The 19988-nt window shown below is 43.3% G+C and overlaps 1 protein-coding gene across 10 annotated transcripts; it reads left to right on the forward strand.

Annotated features, from left to right (window-relative positions):
- Positions 1-966: 966 nt before the first annotated feature.
- Positions 967-18610, forward strand: TMEM218 (transmembrane protein 218). 10 transcript variants are annotated; one of them, XM_070490003.1, is made up of 7 exons: positions 1000-1192; positions 1501-1723; positions 1942-2130; positions 10702-10776; positions 11246-11355; positions 12224-12326; positions 15652-18610. In XM_070490003.1, exons 5-7 carry the CDS (start codon positions 11246-11248, stop codon positions 15784-15786), a joined length of 348 nt encoding a protein of 115 aa, XP_070346104.1. In that variant the 5' UTR covers positions 1000-1192; positions 1501-1723; positions 1942-2130; positions 10702-10776; the 3' UTR covers positions 15787-18610. The 10 variants fall into 10 exon arrangements, with proteins under 10 accessions (XP_070346103.1, XP_070346101.1, XP_014704061.3 ...); XM_044751938.2 differs by having other exon boundaries at positions 1020-1226; XM_070490002.1 differs by lacking the exon at positions 10702-10776 and having other exon boundaries at positions 967-1194.
- Positions 18611-19988: the final 1378 nt, after the last annotated feature.

Raw genomic sequence — 19988 nt, forward strand, 5'->3', positions numbered from 1 at the left:
TTGATACATACTTTCAATGGAATTCAACCATGTTCTTCCATTTTACTCACAAAGCTATGATTCAGGAGCTGAATTCCCTAAATCAGAGATTTAGTATTCCACGATTGAAGAGTTTGCTTCATAAGGTTTCCAAATTTTGTCTAAGGTCAAAGGTTCAGATACCGCAGCTCTCAAATCTGGTACTGTTTATTTTTATTTTTGTGTATTTTCCCTTGCTGATTCAGCAATGGAACATGGATCCTCTGTCCTATTTGCTTTGGTTGGCCTGAGTTTTGGATCTTTTGGTCCAACAGGCCATAGCCTCGGAATAAAATCATGGCAAGTTTTAGCTTGCAGTTAGGTAAAAGCAGTCTGCCAAAGGCATGGACCAGCTGGAGTTCCAACTGCCTGGAGGTGTAGCTACAGAAGATTCACCTGATTGACCCTGGTCTCTCTTCGCCAGTCTGCCCTGTGAGTAGAATGATTCTTGCCACAGTCCGCTTCATAAGGCTAACGGAAGAATAACCCCAAATAAAATAAGGCGAGGTAAGGATAAACGAAAACTGATGTTATTACAGCTTCATACTCGGTTCTCTCCAGGAGGATTGTTAGGGACTCTTGATGACTGGGCCTGACTTCCTCTCCGAGGCCTAATTTGATTTGCCCCCCAAATCCCGCGGGCCACCAGAGCCAGAGGGTCGGGGACTGAGATGCTCATCAGACTCCGGAACAGGCAGTAATATCTAGACTGCTGTACAGATATCCAGACTTCAACATGCGGGAAAGGGGTTGCCTGGACCCTCCGCGCCAAGGCCAGGCTGCGCAGTCTCCACGGTAACAGCAAAGGACGCTGGAAAAGCAGCTCTTTCCCGCCCAACAACCCGCCCTCATACTAGACTGACCAACGGTGCCCTGAGTTACCCAAGAGATGGTGTGATTGACAATGGGGTGGGCCGAGGGGGCGGGGAGCCGGGACGGCCTCTATCCAATCGAACTTGAGGCCGAATCGAAGGGCGTAACGGGTGCGACGTGCTCTCCCCGCGACGCTCCGCTTTGCCTGGAGCAGCGGCGGCGGAAAGCAAATGAGGGGGAAGCTGGGCCCTGAAAGAGCGGCGCTGATTAGCGAATCCGGAATGGCCTGGATGAAAGCCCGCTTGTGATTCGCCCTAAGTAGAGCAAAGCCCTTGTGGGCTGGAACAGGCCGGACTGCAAGGTGTGAGTAGGGGTCTCCGGAGAGTCGGAGCCAGGTGAGGGGGGTCAAGGGGAAGAAAGTAGGGGCGACTGCAGAGAAGAGAGAACGGCGGAGGCTGGGGCGAGGAGGCTGGAGGAAGGCGTGGGCGGATGGCGGGGGCACCTCTTGGACCACTTTACCGCGGATCTGTCCCAAGGCCCGGCGGCCAGTAAATACTTAATTGGGGACAAAGAAGGAAGGAATGTTTTATTTTTCATGCTTGTAAGAAAGTGAAATGACAGTGCCTGATTCAAATACTTTATGGCCGAAATCTTAATCTTTCCAACTAGTGGGACGTGGCCGGGCGAACGTTCTGGAGACCTGGAGGGGTAATGTTTTCCACTTGCCAGTTTGAATCAGCAACAAGGCTGGGGAGAGAAGCTGGAGTTCTCATTTCTGGCGTGTTCACACCACAGTACTGGAGTGTTGCTGTCTCGGGAGCCCCTCGGTGATGTAGCTAACAGACACACCATCACTTTCAAGTCCCAGCACCGCTCAGGAAAAAGGGTGGAAGTACGTGGTTTCTATCCATTTATCTCCCTTTTCGTGCGTTAAGAGATGTTGCCACGTCGATGGCCCTTACGTAGCTTGGCACTTGATTTTTCCCAAACTTGCATTTTACTTAATCACAAAGGTAGAGGCATTATCCTAGTATTTTAAAATTCAAACGATAGTGACGTGTTTAAAGTAGAAAAATAAAAATGTGAAAGACTCCCCAATTGTTTTTGAAGGTTTGGAACCGCTATACAGGAACGTGAAAAGGAAGCCTCCAGAAGGACAATTCACTCCTGTGACCTGTTTTCTGCTGCTTTCAAGGGCTTGAGTCTGTGAAAATCTGGGAATGGGTGAGGTAACTGTCTCTCACTGCCAGCAGCACTAGGGCCAAATACCCTCCATGGAATCCACATTTGTGCTGGACGGTGAGTCATCTGGTAATGGCCATTAGTATTCTCACGTATGATCGACTGTGAGCAGTGTATTTTTAATCCACTAGGCTGCATGTGCAGGGGTCAGTCACCCTAATGAATGCCTCTATCACTGTTCTCTGAGAGCTGGGTGAAAAGATGTGTAGAACCAACTGGTAAATGAATGAAGAGTGCCCTGCACATACATCTGAAGTTTTGGACAAATTCTTTCCAAAGAAAGACCTCACAGCATGAGTGCCAAGGGAAAAAATTGGCCCTGTAGTTGCTCTTGTGGTCGGCTACTAAACAAGGTGTTCAAATTTAGACAGATTTTTAAATTCTGCCTCTAGTCTACATGTTTCCAATGCCACAGACCTTAAGTAACTGGGCTTACTCTGGAAACCAGGTTGGCTGGACCATCAGTTCTCAAAGGTTTGAAAAAGCCCTGTACATTAAATAAGAACACTGTTGTTTTAATTTTTTAAGTCAAATTTTACTTAATACTTTAGCTCTTTCAATATGGGAAATAATCACAGATATTATTCCCACACTGAATTAACAAGATAAAATGACTAGATAACCATTCCTTCCACACAGGAGCACTCGATACTATATCCAGCCTTTCCTTTCCACACTTAGTAAGAAAATATACAGTTTGGCTCTAAAGTGATAACCTCATTCTTATGAGAGCTTGGGATATTTATTTCATTACTTTAAAGCCATACCATATATGGAAGCCAGTGCCTCAGGAACTTGTAAGCTTGTGTCGGGGATTGACGAGCAATGTTTCTAATGATACCAGCTTCCACTACCATTTGCCCTGTGTTCTAGGTTGGTCCAAGTTTTACATGTTATTTTTGTAATATGCAAAACAGCAGCAGTTAAAGTTAACTAGTTATCTCATTAAGGGCAGTGCCATCAGCTCAGTCAACCAAGCAGGACACTGGAGTCCTCTCTAATGCCCTCTCCCCTGACCCCTTTCCATTTTCACAGCGAAGACAGTAGTTCAGGCAGTCATCATCTCTTATCTGGAGAATCGCAGTAGTCTCCTAATTGGTCACCGATCTGTGTTCTCTGACCTCAATTCATAGGCATCCTGCCACCAGTTACCTTTTTAAAGATTAAGAATTATTTCAAAAATTTCAAAAATAGTCAATATTACACTGGATAGCATAACAAATACCTGTGCCCTACCAACTAGGTTAACAGCCATTAACACTGTGGCACACTTCTTAAGATTTTTATTTTAAAGAGAAAACATCACAGATAGACTTCAGATCCCTTTTGTTCTCTTTCCTGGCCCCGTTTCCTTTCCTTCCTCCCTCACAGAGACAAACACTTTTCTGAAGTTGTCGTGCATCATCCATGCCCATGTTTTTATGTTTACTGTATATATGTGTACCTCATAAACAATATATATTACTATGTAGGTTTTTTTAATTTAAAAAATACAAGTAGTATAGTACTATGGGCTTCATTTTGCAACTTACTTTTGTCACTCAATATTGTGTTTGAGATCCATAGAGTATAAAAAATAGTATATCAACACAGATCAAGTTCATTCATTTTAAGTGTTCATTATGGGTAAATGATGTTGCATCCATTCCCTTATTGATGGACAGTTAGGTTTTTTCAGGTGTTCTGCTGTTACGAACATCCTTGTACATGTTTCTTTATGCAGGAGTTTTTCTAGAACAGTGCTTCTCCAAGGGGGTGCTGTAGCCCCTTTGGTCGTTTTGGAATTTGGTTATTATTGTGATTTTGGAGGCATTAGTGGGGTTAACAAAGCAGGGCTGGAGGTGCTAGATGTCCTGCAGTGCACGGGACGGTCCCTCGAGGTGAAGAAGTGTCCTGCATCCTGCACCACTTTTGAGTGTCCCACAGGATACTCGTTTATAATATGAGCCCAGAGCCTAACTCCGTTTTTCATATAAACACAGTGTATTTTTTGGCACAGTTTAATATAGTAAAATTTCCAGGAATGCAACTCGAATGTAAATCAAGGGGAAATTATACTTATTTGTGGTTTGGAACTTTAACAAAAGTGGTTCATCACTCTAGAAAGTCACATAACTGAAGGCAGCCCAGCTCGTGGTATTTGAGTTGCCATCCAACACACCTGCATCAGCCCGCATTTGTAGCTTTTGCGATCGTGGTTATTCTAAGTTTAGGTGCAAGCATCTGACTGCCGCACTTCATTATGTATTCTAGTGCAGTCAGCCTGAACATTTGTATATTTAAACATATGCTGTTTGATTATGAATTACTTTCCATTTAAAATTGGCTTCTGTGTATGATATAAAGTAGAGATCCAGTTTTCTTATTTTCTGATTGGGTAATCGTTTGTCCCAATACCATCTACAAAATCCTTTACCCTCTGAATCGTGAAGCCAACCCTGTCCTCTACGAAGGTCTCATAAATGTGTGGATCTGTTTCTGGGTTCTCTTTTATTTCGCTGGTCCATGTGTCTTTATGCCACTATCACACTGTTTTAATTACCTTGGGTTTCTAATGTGTCTTGTGGCAGCTGGTAACAAGAAAGGCAAGTTTCCATCCTAGTTCTCAAAATTGTTTTCACTATTCTTGGGCTTTTGCTCTTCCATATGAATTTAGGATCAGTTTTCAAGCTCCATAAAACATTATTTTGAGATTTTGGTTAGAATTGCATTGAATTGATAGATTAGGGAGAATTGAGACCTTTCAATATTGAACCATGCCATCCAGGAATGGGATGGGTTATTTCTCTATTCAGATTTCTCTATTCAAGTCTCTTTTTAAAAAATCTTCAAATAAACTTTTATGATTTTTTCTATAAAAATCTTACACATCTTTTGTTGGACTTATTCCTACTTATACATATATACATATTCATACACACACATCTTTTTAATACAAAAGTTTCAAATATATTTAAAAGTATGGAAAATAGTATAGCAAACACTCATGTACTCATCACCCAGCTTCAACAACTAACTCATGACCAGTCTTGTTTCATGTCAGCCCCCTTCAGCTGCTCTCCCCCAGATAATTAGGGAGTTGCTAGACATTTTCTGTTATCTGTGTTGTGTGTGTGTGTGTATGTATCATAAATAGCCTTTTAGCAACATAACCACAATACCATCACGTTTTTTAAAAAAGCAATATTTTTCACTTAAAAACATCCCTAATATCATCAGATATTCAGATACTGTTCAGATTTCCTCAATCATCTAATAAAAGGTTTTTACAGTTGGTTTGTTTGAATGAAGACCCAAACAAGATCCATATATTACATTTGGCTGAAATGTCTCTTCAGACTCTTTGTTTAAAGTAAACTTTTTAGGGAAGGCTAATGTACATACAGAAAAGTACACAAATCACAAGTGTATAGCTAGATGTGATTTAACAAAATTAACAAAGCCACGCAGCCCACACGCAGATCAAGACACAAAATTTCATGAGCATCCCAGAACCCCCTTCATGCCGCCTCTAGTCACGACGTTCTGCAAGGTAGCCATACTCCTGACTTCTAACCTCAAAATTAGTTTGACCTGATTTTGAACATTATATGCGTGGAATTATATGGGATGAACTCTTCAGCCTGAAGATTTTTTCACTCAGTATTTGTGACACTCATCCACATTGCTGGGTATAGTTGTTTGCTTCTCACTGCTTTCTGTCATTCCGTCGTATGAATGAAAGGATTGTATGTATAATACTACACTTATCCATTCGATTGGTCGATGTTTGGGTTGTTTCCATTTTTAGCTATTTCAAATAGGGCTGCAGTGGACTTTTGTTCGTGTCTTTTACTGAGCGTATGTGTGTATTTGTGTGTATTCCTCCGGAAGACCCTGAAGAATAGAAGGGGCGGGCCTAGGTCCGTGTATCTCAGCTTTACTAGATGATGTGGAATAGTCTGCACAGCGGCTGTAACAGTTAACGCGCTCCCCAGCTCTGTGTGAGGGTTCAGTTACTCCACAACTTTGTCAGCACTTGGTGTTGTCTGTCATTTTCATTTTAGCCATTCTGGTGGGTATCTAGAAGGACTGCATTTCAGTTTCATTTGTAGTTTCCTGATGGCTAATGAAGTTGGGCACATTTTCATATATTTATTGGCCATTCATATATCCTCTTTGTCAGGTGTTTATTCTTGTGGTTTATCTTCTTGATCTATTACTCTCTGAGAGAGGTATATTACAATCTCCCACTACATGTGTGGGTTTGTCCATTTATTGCAGTGATTTTGTCAATTTTTGGCTTTTTATATTTGGAGGCTTTGTTTTAGGCTCATATTTGTTTTGAGTTGTATCTTTTTGCTAAATTATTCCTTTTGTGACTGTCCTTATTAATATTTTTCAAAGCTTTAAATTCTATTTTGCTTGATACTAATATTGCTTCACTAGCTTATATTTTATTTTGTTTTGCTTGTTTTTTTGTGGGGTTTTTTGTTTTGTTTTGTTTTGCTGAGGAAGATTCTCCCTGAGCTAACCTCCATGCCACTCTTCCTCTGTTTTTTAGTATGTGGGCCACCAGCACATCGTGGCCGCTAACAGAGTGGTGTAAGTCCTGGGACTGTGCCTGGGAACTGAACCTGGGCAGCCAAAGTGGAGCTCGCCAAACTTAACCACTAGGCCACTGGGGCTGGCCCCTGCTTGTTTTTTTTAATTGTGGTAAAAAACATGTAACATCAGGGGCTGGCCCCGTGGCCCAGTGGTTAAGTTCACGCGTTCCTCTGCAGGCGGCCCAGTGTTTCGTTGGTTCGAATCCTGGGCGCGGACATCAAACCACACTGAGGCAGCGTCCCACATGCCACAACTAGAAAGACCCACAACGAAGAATATACAACTATGTACCAGGGGGCTTGGGGGAGAAAAAAAGGAAAAAAATAAAATCTTAAAAAAAAACCATGTAACATCAAATTTCCAATCTTAACCATTTCTAAGTGTACAGTCAGTAGTGTTGAGTATATTCACATTGCTCTGCAACAGATCTCCAGAACTTTTTCATCTTGCAAATCTGAAGCTCTACACCCGTTGAACAACAGCTCCCCATTCCCCCTCTCCCTCTGCTTTTTGTTATGTTAGTATTTGCTTTGTGTGTCTTTTTCTGTCTGTTTCTTTTCAGCCTCTCTCTCATTATGCTTTCTCTGCAGCTTTTGTAAAGAGCCGTTTTGTTTTTAAATTTCAATATGAGAAGCTCTTTCATTAGTCAAGTATAATCTGTTTGTGGATACTATGATCACTGTTATATCTGGGTTTATTTTTACAATCTTATTTTGTATTTTCTATTTTCTTGCTTTTTCTTTGTTTCTTTCACCTTCTGCTTTCTGCTTTCTTCCTTCATTTATTTATTTATTTTTTTTATTTATTTTTTTAAATTTTTTTTAATTTTTCTACTCTACTAGTGTGGAAGTTATTCTATTTCCGTTATTTGGTGTTTACCTATTTGTTTTTTTAAAACATGCATATTTAGCTTAACAAAGTACAGGTAATCATTAACTCTCACTTCCTCCAGAGCGAAATGATAGCCCTCGACTCATTTAACTTTGACCTCCTTTCTCGTCCTCCATGTAACTGTTGGCAACTATTTAGTTCTTCCTTGTTTTTAACTCCTCAAAAAATCAGTTCTTATTTTCATTACAGGAAGCTTTACTGTTAATCTTGCCCGGTGTTTTTCTCACTATTCTTCCTTATCACTCACGCCTTCTTTCTTGGTTCATTTTTCTTCTTGCTGAAGTGCATCTGTGAAAGGTGGACTCCATTTCAGTCTGTGTGTCTGAAGACATTGTTATTTCACACTCCCTCTCGTGGGAGCTGTGCGTGCCGACCAGGGTGGCCTCTCTGTGGAAAGGTTTGTTCGTCTTTGCTGGGATCTGATGGGTTTCCCACTTTTCCTCTAGTTTTCACATTAATCTCAGTACTCGGGATTCCCATCCCACATTGGTGCTGTGATTTGAGTCCCACACCTGCAAGTGGTGTAGGATTGGGATTCAGATTTCTCTTATGTTTTTTTTCGTCCATGGCGTGAGGTACGTGGCCAGCTTTCTTCCAACTAAGTGACCAGCAAAGTTTTTTAGTCCCTATTTCAAAGACAGACGAGCCCCTTCAGGGCCTGTCTTTATGCTTTGCTCTCGGTTCTAGTTCTCTATATTCTCTGTATAGTGGGTCCAAGACCTCATCTGTCCAGGGGAGGCCCACTCCTACGGTCTGCATCCGGTTCCAGTCTCCAGCAGCCCTCTGGGCTCAGCTCCTGCTTACCACTCAGGCTTTGAGTCACATTTTTGTTTATAGCAATTAAGGATTTTCCTTTATTGCTTTTGAGCTCTGCTGTGTATTAAATTCTTTTTCTTCTATTTTATTAAGCATTTCTATGTGTTCAATGTTGTGTAAAGTGCCCCCCTTGTTAGCTCTGTCAGCATACTGAGCAGAAGCTACAGTCGTCTTTCTAGAACTAGAGATGATCCCATCAGTCCTTCAGTTGATTTTGTGGACTTGCTAACACTGCTTCATTTATTTATCCAACAAATATGTATTGATTATAATCTCTGGTAAGAACTGAGGATGCTGTGGTGAGCAAGATATCAGGTCTCTGTCCTCGTGGAGTTTACTATTCTAGTTGGAGAGACAGAAGATAAACCTGTGAACAATAAACAAACATGGGAACTGCAGTTTGTGAACTGTGCTCTGAAGGAAATCGAGCGAGTGGAGAGGAATGGTGTGGGGGTCACTTTCGCCAGGACAGTGAGGGAAGCCTCTGTGAGGAGGTTGCATTCAAAGCTGAGATCGGAGGGATGAGTGAGGTCAGGCCTGCAAATGGTGGAGGGCTTGTTTGGGGCTGAGGGTTAATTCCAGGCAGTGGAGACGGCGAGAGCAAGGACCCAGAGGTGGGGAAACACTTGACATGTTAGTTACTGAGGCGACACCGACACGGGTGTGCTCTAACGAGGGGAGAATACATCCAGTTAGGTTAGAGAGGCAGTGGGGGCCAGGCCTCATCTGCGGCCTCTCCTCTCTCCCCGCCCCTTCCCTTTACTCTGTCTTCTTGCCACACTGATTCTTTCCCAGATGGGCCCGTGCAAAGTCACTTCCTTTGTAAAGCTCTTCCCACTATCTCAATTCCCACTGCATTTTGTTTCTTCTTATCTGAATGTATTGTGGATACTCATTTACTGACAGTGTTCTGCAGCAGGCCTTAAGCTTCTCCCTGAAGATTGGTCTCGCTTACCTTTGTGAGCCACAGCTTGAAGCACAATGCTGTACATGGTAGGCACAAATAAATGTTGATTGAATAAATGTGTTGGGGGGCCGGCCCGGTGGCATGGCAGTTATGTGCGCACGTTCTGCTTTGGCGGCCTGGGGTCACCGGTTCAGATCCCAGGTGCGGTCATGGCACCGCTTGGCAAGCCATGCTGTGGTAGGCATCCCACATATAAAGTAGAGGAAGATGGGCATGGATGCTAGCTCAGGGCCAGTCTTCCTCAGCAAAAAGAGGAGGATTGGCAGCAGATGTTAGCTCAGGCCTAATCTGCCTCAAAAAACAAACAAACAAACAAATAAATAAATAATGTGTTGGTTTTTTTTAGCAGTTCATGCTAGGCCTTCCTTTCCAATATCTTTATAACAGAACTTCTCATAGATAATAATTTTTGTGGCATTTCTTTATAGAAAACCATCAACCTGAGGTGGAATTTGTTTGCTTAAGACTTGTCTCAGAGGCTGCCCTGTGGCCGAGTGGTTAAGTTTGCGCGCTGCACTTCAGGGCCCCAGGGGTTTACGGGTTCGGATCCTGGGCACGGACCTGGCACCGCTCATCAAGCCATGCTGAGGCGGCGTCCCACATAGCACAGCCAGAGGCACTCACAACTAGAATATACAACTATGTACTGGGGGGCTTTGGGGAGAAGAAGAAGAAGGAACAAAAGATTGGCAACAGATGTTAGCTCAGGTGCAATCTTTAAAAACAAAAAAAGACTTGTCTCTGATACTGAAAGGAATGAACAATCAGGGGAGGTACTATAGAATACTGTTACCCTAGAGTGTGTTGAATAGTGGTGCCAAAAAAGATATGTCCACGTCCCAATCCCCAGAACCTGTGCATTCAACCTTAATTGGCAAAAGGGTCTTTGCAGGTGTAATTAAGTTAAGGATGTCAAAATGAGATTATCCCAGATTATTTGGGTGGACCCTAAATCTAACAAGTGTCCTCATAAGAGACAGAAGAGGCGAAGACAGGGAAACAGAGGAGAAGCACTTGAAGAAGGAGGCGGAGGTTGGAGGAGTGCAGCACAAACCAAGGGAGACGCTGGAGGAGGAAGGAAGGATTTTCCCCTGGAGCCTTCGGAGGGAGAGCAGCCCGGCCGATGCCCTGAGTGCAGATTTCCGGCCTCCAGAACTGGGAGAGAACTGTGGCTTTCTGTTGTTGTAAGCCACCCGGCTTGTTAGTACACACCACTTCCCATTGTACCTCAGTGACCTCTTCTGTGATGTGGATATAATGATATCTACCTTAGAAGCTTAATGCCATGATTAAATGAGATATATTTGTAGGGCGCTTAGCACACAGTGAATGTTCAAAAACAGTGATGGCTCTTCTTCTTCTTCAAGGACTTAGGAGTTTCCTTCCTTTTGTGAATAAAAACTCCACGATGGAGTGGGACATTAGTGTCTTGTGAGCACCTGGTGAGTCAAAGCTCGTACTGCAGACTTAACGTCAACTTCTGCGTTGGCCATGAGCTCTCGGGTCCTGGTGCCTTTCATGGTCCTCAGAGTTTTGTATCAAGGGAGAGTTCAGCTTTCTATGTGGGTTGGGGGAAGACAAACTAGAAGCCAGATACCAAATTTGAAATGACCCACATGGAGCAGAAAGCAACCTCTCAGTCCCCACCAAAAAGAAAGTTTGGGGGTTCTAAATTTCTAATTCCTGTTAAGGGACTTGACATTCCAAAGACTTTATTGATTAATCCTCCTACCACACCAATCTTCAAAAATTCTCCATGATGAGTTTGGCCTTTCTGTATTTGAATGCTTTGCTAAAACCTGGAAGCGAGCGGAAGGCTGGCAGTACCTAGAGCATGGAGGACGCCTCATCCTTCTTGGGCAGGCCCGGGGCGAGCTGGAGTGCAGGGCTCATGCATCCTTTCTCCCACAGATGGCTGGCACTGTGCTCGGAGTGGGGGCCGGCGTGTTCATCCTAGCCCTGCTGTGGGTGTCAGTGCTGCTGCTGTGTGTGCTGCTGTCCAGAGCCTCCGGTATAGCTAGGTAAGGCATTCTCTCCAGCTGGGAGTGCAGTGTAAAAGCAAGTAGAAGCAAAGTCGCTGATGCTTGTTGAACATTTAGAATTCAGAAGATCATTTTTGTAACCACTGGCAGTGTGAATGAGCTGCATTGTAACCTCTTGCCCTAAGCACTGACTGTCTTATTTATGCTCTAAAGCAGAGGTGGGAGAGAGGAAAGTGGTATTTTTCAGTTCTCATTGTAGAGGAGATGGGGCCACACAAGAGATGAAAAGAAAATCTTTCACTGCCTGTTGAATTTCTTGGGGTTGTACATTTGTGCGTTTCTGAATTGTTCAGATTTATGGCAGATGCTTGGTCTGGTCCCTAAGGCCATAGACCTGGACCCAGGGAAACTGAGGAAGTGCTAGATGAGTTAGGCTGGCTCTATATCAGGCATTGACTTCAGAGCGTGGTCAGGCCATAAACTGACGCAAAGAACACTACAGAGTTGTGCTTTCTGGCCAGACAGTGTCGGTATGAAGCAGTTGAGTTTTATAATTTACTGAAGTATTCTAGTCTAAAAGCCAACACGGAAGTGGGGGCTGCTTTGATTTTTCCTGACTGTGACTGCACAGAGGTAAAAATGAAAACCACCAATTCCCATTCTTAGGGATTGGGAATTACCAAGAATAAACAGGAATGCATCCAGCGGGTACCTGTCTAGCAAGAAGGGCTTTGGGATAAAGGGAAAAACATTTCTGAATTCACTGGGCAGTGTGGACAGCAGCTCTCTGGGAACTGTTAGCAGACTGAAACATAGACTGTCAGCGCAGGGAAGAGCCAGCCCAGGCCTAACTGATGAGAGAGGAGGCCGTAAACAGTGCTGTCAACGCTCTGTGTGTCCACCGCAGGTTCTCCGTCATTTTTATATTCCTCGGCGCTCTGATCATCACAGCAGTTCTGTTGCTCTTCCCCCGAGCCGGTGAAGTCCCAGCCCCAGAGGTTGAAATGAAGGTAAAACTGTTGGTTTTATTTTGCCTCCTGTGTTGTAACTTGTTTCTTGTGGTCTAGACCTCCGTCCTGCCCTGCGCTGCTCCCTGATATCAGGTTGGCTGAAATTTCTTGGAAGAATTGTGAAGTGAAAATAAGGATGGAGAAAGCTCCAAGGGAATTTAAATTCCCTGACCCTTCACCAAGAAGAGAGCCTTACTCTGATCCCCGTTGCAACCCCAGTGCACCATCATTTGCCCGATTTGATCTCATCTCCAGTTTGCATCAGGTTGAATGAGCCAAAAGCTACCATGTACTTATAGGGCCAGAGAAAGGGAAAATGAGTTAGGAATAGGAATAGGCCTGGTTCCGAAATGAAAGTTCCCGTTCCTGTGGCCTTGGCTCAGAAACTCGTCTTGGGCTGAATTTATGCAGTGCCCTCAGGGTGCTGAGTGACATGCTTTTTCACCTCCATGTGTTGGAATTTTTCCACTTGTGACATGGAGAGAATACTTTCCGTAGAGAAGACCAGTGAGGAAAGAGGCACATTTCTGTGGAAAGCAGAAGTTGTACAGACAGATAACTTCACTACTAACGCACAGTCTTCCGGGAGTTCCTTCGGTCCTCGTTCCTGGAACCACATCTGCCAGCACCCACCTCTCTAAGTAGATTTTTATCATCTCTCTCATAGTTCTGCTCTGGAGACCCCACCCATTCTGGTTCATTCCTGATTCGGGGCTCTGGCTTTACCATGCATGGCTGGTCTCAGATCCCTATAATCTTGATAATGGTATTGACTCCTTGTGTCCCGTTAATCCTTCTAGCAGCTTTTCACTGAACCGCCATTTTGATTTTTTAAGTAGTAATGATGATAACAGCTAACATTTTTTTACTGTGTGCAAGGTTCTGTGCTAAGCACTTTGTCTGCATTGTCTCACTTAAACCTCAGGACAACACTAAGTAATATGAAGTAGGTTCTATAATTATCCCCACTTTATAGGTAAGGACACTGAGGCTGGAAGAGGTGAAACTTGCCCAAGGTCATACATGTATAGGAAGAGGCAGAGCAAGGATTCAAGCTGAGGTCTTTCTGAAAAACCTTCATTGTTGAGGACTCAACAGAATATTGGGGGTTGTCACAGAGCTCGTGGGTGACTATTTTGACATTAGAAAACAGTACACAAAATTATATAACTTTTGAACTAAAATTGGCACACATTTCCATCTCTATCTAGGACTAACCATGGCAAAAGGAAGGAGTTTCATTTGGAAAACTCCAAGGGAAAGAATACTTACAAATTTAAAGAATTATTTCCATATATGCCAGGTTTTCTTGTCAGCATTTGAAAACCACTCTGACGGCGTAAGTGCCATGTGTGAGCTGGGTGTAAACTCCCACCTCAGTTTCCCTCTCTTAACGAGGGAGAGCAGTGAGGGCTGCCGTATTTCTGGACTGCTGCAGATGTGAATATTGGAAGAAGGGTACAGAGCAAACACTGTTTTGAAATCAATCCGTCTATCCTCTGTCATGAGTTTCAGACCCAGGGGAGAAGAATGGAGTTGAGCAAAATATGTTGGTTGCATGGCCAGCAGAATTGCAGTTCTGATTTTCAGGCTTTGAGAACTGGCCCCTGCAGCAGCCTGGCTCAATACCGTATCAATAATACATGACCTGGGCCTTCTGCACCCAAGGCCTGCTAATTGGCTAATTAAAAAGTGAAACGTGTCGAACGAGCAAACATGTAGCTCACGAGAGACTTGTTCAGTACTGGAGCCAAGGTCAAAGTTATGTTAAAGCTGTTTTATCAAACTGACCTTTGTTGTAAGTTGGCTGTTGGGGTCCTCTCTGGAGCAGCCCTTTCCTTTTGGTGTCTTGGATCTCAGTGATCACAGCAAGGCTTGGACTGGACGGGTGCTTTCTGTTCGCCCCTGTGTCAGTTCCTGCTACTGCTGTAACGTAGCACCACAAACTTAGTGGTTACAACACAAATTTATTATCCTACAGTTCTGTAAGTTAGGTGTCCAAAATCAGCCTCACTGGACTAAAATCAAGGGGTTGGCAGGGCTGTATTTCTTTCTAGAAGTTCCGGGGAAGAATCCATTTCCTTACCCTTTCCAGCTTCTAGAGGCCCCCCATATTCCTTGGCCCATGGCCCCCTTACTCCATCTTCAAAGCCGGCAAAGTAACATCTCTCTGACTCTGCTTCCACCCTTACAGCTCTTTCTCTGACCCTCTCTTCTGCATCCCTCTTCCACTTTCAAGGACCCTTGTGATTACACTGTGCCCACCTGGATTGGATAATCCAGGCTAATCTCTCTGTTTTAAGGTCAGCTGATTAGCAACCTTAATTAATTGCAATTTAATTCTCCTTTGCCATGTAATCTAACATATTCACAATTTCTGGAGATAAGGATGTGAACATTTTTGGGCCATTATTCTGTCCACACAATTGCGTTTTATGTATTTTGGATTCTCTTTGTGTACTGGTTTTTCAAAGCTTCTAGAAGCTGTGAAGTCATCCAGACACTTGGTTTGTGTTGCTGCTCCATTAGGTCTGTAGAATAAATTGCTTTTCCTGCCCAAATTTAAGCACTACCCGTTGGATCTGGAGAGAATAGAGCTTTGGCGGAGAATGGTAGACAAGTGGGTAGAGCCAACACCAATTAGAGATTTTTGTCAGCAAAGACCAGCAGCTTTGGGGCCTCAAGTATGACTGGCTGCCAGGCAGCCAGCTGTATGATTTGGGGAAAGTTACCTATCCTCTTAGTGTTTTAGTGTCTCAGGTAAACGGCCATTTTCCCTAACTGTTGGAATGTTGGTTTATGAATGTTTCATCGGAAGTCTTCTGATGAAAGCTTTAAAGAGTCACCTTTTCATTTTGAAAATGAACCTTCCTGAATTGGGAATGCGTTTATGATTTGGGGGGTTGGATCTTGGGTACATGAGGGTTTATTATACTGCTGTATGTTTATTATGTGTGTTTAAAATTCTCCATAATAAAAAGTTAACAACAAAAATGAGCCTTTCATAAGACCAAGCATGCAAGCTTCTCATGAACTCTTTCAGGACATAAAATAATTCATCCAGGGTCTTCAAAGTGTTTCTGAACCTCCTAAATTAAGCCAATTCTTCCCTATACTTCATTAATCCTTTCTTATTCATGTATTTCCAGCTCAGGGAGTTGAGAAAAGGTTCTTTGTTATCCTTTTACAGAGGAGACTCCGGGCAGGATGTTACTGGAAGTTACAAATATAGACAGACTCTGGGCTCATTCACCAAAGATTTCAGATGAACACAGCCAGGGTGCTAAAGTGATAGTAATTTCATGTTTGATGTTTCCTTCTCCAGATTGTGGATGCCTTTTTCATTGGTCGCTATGTCCTGCTGGCTTTCCTCACTGCTGTCTTCCTTGGAGGCCTTTTCTTGGTTCTAATTCATTATATCCTGGAGCCAATCTATGCCAAACCTCTGCGGTCCTACTGAGCACTATTCGGGAAAGCCAAGACCCTGTGCTCTCCTTCACTTTGATGTCACTGATGAGCAGAAAGGTACTGTGTGGAGCCTTGTGTTGACAGCCTTCACGCCTTAAGATCAGAGGACCATCCATTCATCACTAAGACAGATCCCTGGAATACTGGCTTCTAGAAATGGGATTGCAAAATTTTGTCCCTGTGGAGATTCTCCCAGCTTAAGAGGGATATCGCTGTCTTCTTGGCACTTGTACCTCAGGTTTTCCGTCTGTTTTGAAAGGGAAATAGTAACAGTTGTCTGCCTAGAGTAGATTTTCAATCAAGATGTCAGTAAGTGGATTTTGGGAAAAGGAGCACTTTGGCTTCTGCCATCCAATAGATGGAAGAACCTGGTCCTTATTGATAATATGTAAAATTCTTAGTTACAAGGTCAAGATCATTTGGAAGGAAAGGCACTCAAAGTTCAAAAGGTTATTTAATGTGATGATTTGAAAAACCTACTCAGGTGTTGGTTATTGACCACTCTCTGCACATCATGCCACAGAGCTGTGTGAATGCCATGGGGTCACTTTTCTCTGCTCCAAGAAAGCAACAAGCAACCACCAGAGCACTGACTTTCACTTCAAACTCTAGGCCACAGCTTTCTGAATCTAGTATTTCTATATTTCAGGTTCACTTAGGGGTTCGAGGAAGGGTATGGAAATGTTGGTCTTGCTGCTATATATATCTGGATTCTTTTCCTTCCAGGTTTTGCTAGCCTTTGTGTGCCTTATTTAATTATTGAAAGAGTCCATTTTGGGTTATTGTCATCTCTTTTAGTCTTTGTAGCTGGTGAGGCATGAATATTCCCTGGATTATATATAATTTTATACCTGAGATCCCAGACCAAGAGAAATTTGTCATTAAATGGAGGGGCTGCGGGCTGGTTCCACTTTGGAAGTGTCATCCTGACTCCCCAGAGCTATTTGAAGAAGTATCTTCTGGCTTAAAATTAATAACCAGAAAACAGGTTGGAAAGAGAACTTTGATTGAGTACATGCTATATGCCAGTAGTATACTAGTTCCTTTGAAATTTAATTTAGTTTTTACAACAGTCTATTTGTTATCATCCCCATTTTAAAGTAGAAACAAATTAAAGCTTAAAGAGATTCACTTCCTTGCCCAAGCGTCACCTAATGGCAGCGTGCACAGTGTGGCAGACCCCAGGCTGGTGAGGGCCAGGTGTGGTTATTCCTACACTTGAACTGTTTTTATCTTATTCAGTTTGGAAAAACTTTGCAGATAAAGCTTTATCACAGAAAGCTACAAAGGAAGTAATTTCTTAATCTGGCCTTGGGCCCATAGGTAAGAATTAGAAGAAACATCCTCCAAGCAGATTGGAGGAGAGAAAGGGGAATGCTGCAATGTTGAGGGAGGCGGGCCGAAGTGGGAGAGCCACACTACTGTGCTTCCCTGGACTCTTGCACTGGAGCTCCCGGGTGCCTGTGTCTCTGTGCAGATATGTTGAGCCAGCCCAAGCGGAGCATGGACTCCTAACAAGCACAGGCTGCCATTTGTCACCTTCTCCTGAGAGACTTGCTGAAGAAGCAAATCTGGGAAAACCCTTGTAATTCCTGATCATGAATCCATCTTTTTTATTCCCTAACAAAGGTGTCCAACTATTAGATCAGTGGATAACAGCTATGAAGTTTTGGGTGACTACTTATGTGGAGAAAAATGTGTTAAGGTTGGAAACTAAATTCCTTCCTTAACACTACTGCTGTCTAATTTTTTTTTTACACAGATGTAAATGACAGGCTTGTGTGTTAAGGGCAAAAAGTATACTTTGTATAAAGTGTGTTTTAGCTCGGCCTGCCTCCTATAGATCTCTAGTCTGTAACTACCAGCTGTGGTGAAATGAATGATAGATTACTTTCTACCTTCATACTCAAAGCAGTTATGTCCAATCCCCAAAAACCCCCACCGGGTTGGGATAAGAAGTAGAAGGCTGAGAGGGCACGAAATGAACTTCCCTGGGAGTTCTACGTGGGGCAGCCCCATAACCAGTGTCTGGTATGGCACCCCTTGTGCTCATGGCCTTCCTGGACATGGGGCTTAGAGGGTGTCCCTTAAATACAAGCTGAAATCATCTTAGTGTCGCATTCGGCGTTCTTTGATCAATGGCCCTGGAGCAGGAACAGTGCTATACTGTTCCCTACCTAGAGGGGATCCTGTGGCAGAGAGACTGGTCATGCCCACTGTTTAGAAGGTGGAGAGGGAGAGTGAATCAGGGCTTCTATATAGAAAAGACAGGTTATTTCACAGCTTCTTAAAGTCGGATCCCGACAAAAGCTAAATTAGCAGGACGCCACCTTACCCCGCCAAGGGAGGCTTTTGTCCATCTGCTAGGTGGCACTATGTGTTATGTTTTAGAAGTCTCATAAGCCAGCAAAAAACACCAGGTAACTTTTTGACGAGTTCTTTCAATTTCTCACTTGTAAAAATGGAAGTAGAGCTAACATTCTTTATTGATGCCTGGTATCAGATATTTAACCTACAAACTCATCAAAATTATTACACCGTGTGTGGTTACTAGGGAATGCACAGCCATTCGTTCATGCTGCACGTGACAGCATGGCTGTTCATGCAGCGTTCCCGGGTATCCTGCTGGGTGTACAGCGTTGGTCCTGGTGGAGTAAACCAATCCAAGAACAGGGTTCTGAGCCCTCTAGGCTGCCTCCTAATTCCACGCTGCAATGAAGGCATCCAAATTATTTTTAAATGCTTTTATTCTAACATAAAGTAATCTACTTCTTGTTCTGTTCTTCTCTAAGACATAAACTTTTCTCTCAATTCTATCTCAGTGCTGAGTTTTTGTTTTACTTTTTTATTCAATGTGTAAAGAAACCTGCAGTTACTTTACAGAGGAGAAGCAGGCAGAGAGAGGGGCAAAGCTTCATAGCCGGGTAGTAGAGGGGCTCAGGCTGGGCCTCAGGCCTCCTGACAGCTCATTTCTCAGACAGTTGAAAGATCATTTTCGGCTTTCAAACAACTCTTGAGTTTTACATTGGTTAATACCATATCTTAGCTATCTGTACCGACCATTTCCCTAATCCATATCCAAAAAAGGTAAAACTTTCATTAAAGAATTCCTAATTAACTTTTACAGTATAAATAACAAACATTTTATTATAACTTCTCAGCTTGAACCTTAAAGTATTTGGCTGTTGCTACATAGGAGCAAGGTTCCAGATGTGGGAATCAGAACAGCATGGAAATGAGTCTGGAGAAGTATTGATGATCCTCACAGGAGCATAAAAACTCAGGACTGGAGGGATTTTATGGTTCATAGAGTTCAACCTTTAATGTCTACTTCCATCCTAATATTTGGGAATACTCTATTCTTCACATGCTAAAACCACAATTTTTATTATATTTAGCAAACACGTGCTAGACATTTTTTGAAGTGCTTTGTAATTGTTAACTTATGTAATCCTCATAGCAACCCTATGAATTAGGAATTCTATTTTTTTTTTTTTTGAGGAAGATTAGCCCTGAGCTAACATCTGCTGCCAATCCTCCTCCTTTTTGCTGAGGAAGACTGGCCCTGAGCTAACATCCTTGCCCATCTTCCTGTATTTTATATGTGGGATGCCTACCACAGCATGGCGTGCCAAGTGGTGCCATGTCTGCATCTGGGATTTGAACTGGCAAACCCCAGGCTGCCAAGAAGCGGAACGTGCGAACTTAACCACTGCACCACCGGGCCAGCCCCCCAAATTAGGGACTCTTAACATCCCCATTTGACAAATGAGCAGGCACAGAGTGGTGAGGTGATTTGCTTGACGTCACTCAGCTAGGGGTTAAGTAGGAGTGAGGATCTGAAGTGGGACAGTTTGGCTCCAGTTTAAGCTCTTAACTGCTTTATATTATACTGTATTTCTTCATAAGATGAAAACAAAGGAAAAGGAGGGACCAAGGTCAGGTAATGCAAATCCAGTTGATAGAAATGCCAAAGAGAAGCAGCTGAGTCTAGTGAAAAATCCAGAACCCTAGGGATTGGCCAGGAATCTGGGGCAAAGCAGTTAAAAGCCACGTGAGACCTCAGAGAGAGCTTCACTGATCAACTGTGTGTTTTTGGCTGGTCTCTGCTCTGTTAGACTTCGCTGTCGTGGCTTCCCCCTTAGAGAAACTACTAAACAGTGGAGCAGCTTGACACAGCGATCCCCAAAGCAC

This window comes from Equus asinus, chromosome 20, assembly GCF_041296235.1.
Source record: "Equus asinus isolate D_3611 breed Donkey chromosome 20, EquAss-T2T_v2, whole genome shotgun sequence".
In the NCBI taxonomy this organism is placed as follows: Eukaryota; Metazoa; Chordata; class Mammalia; order Perissodactyla; family Equidae; genus Equus; species Equus asinus.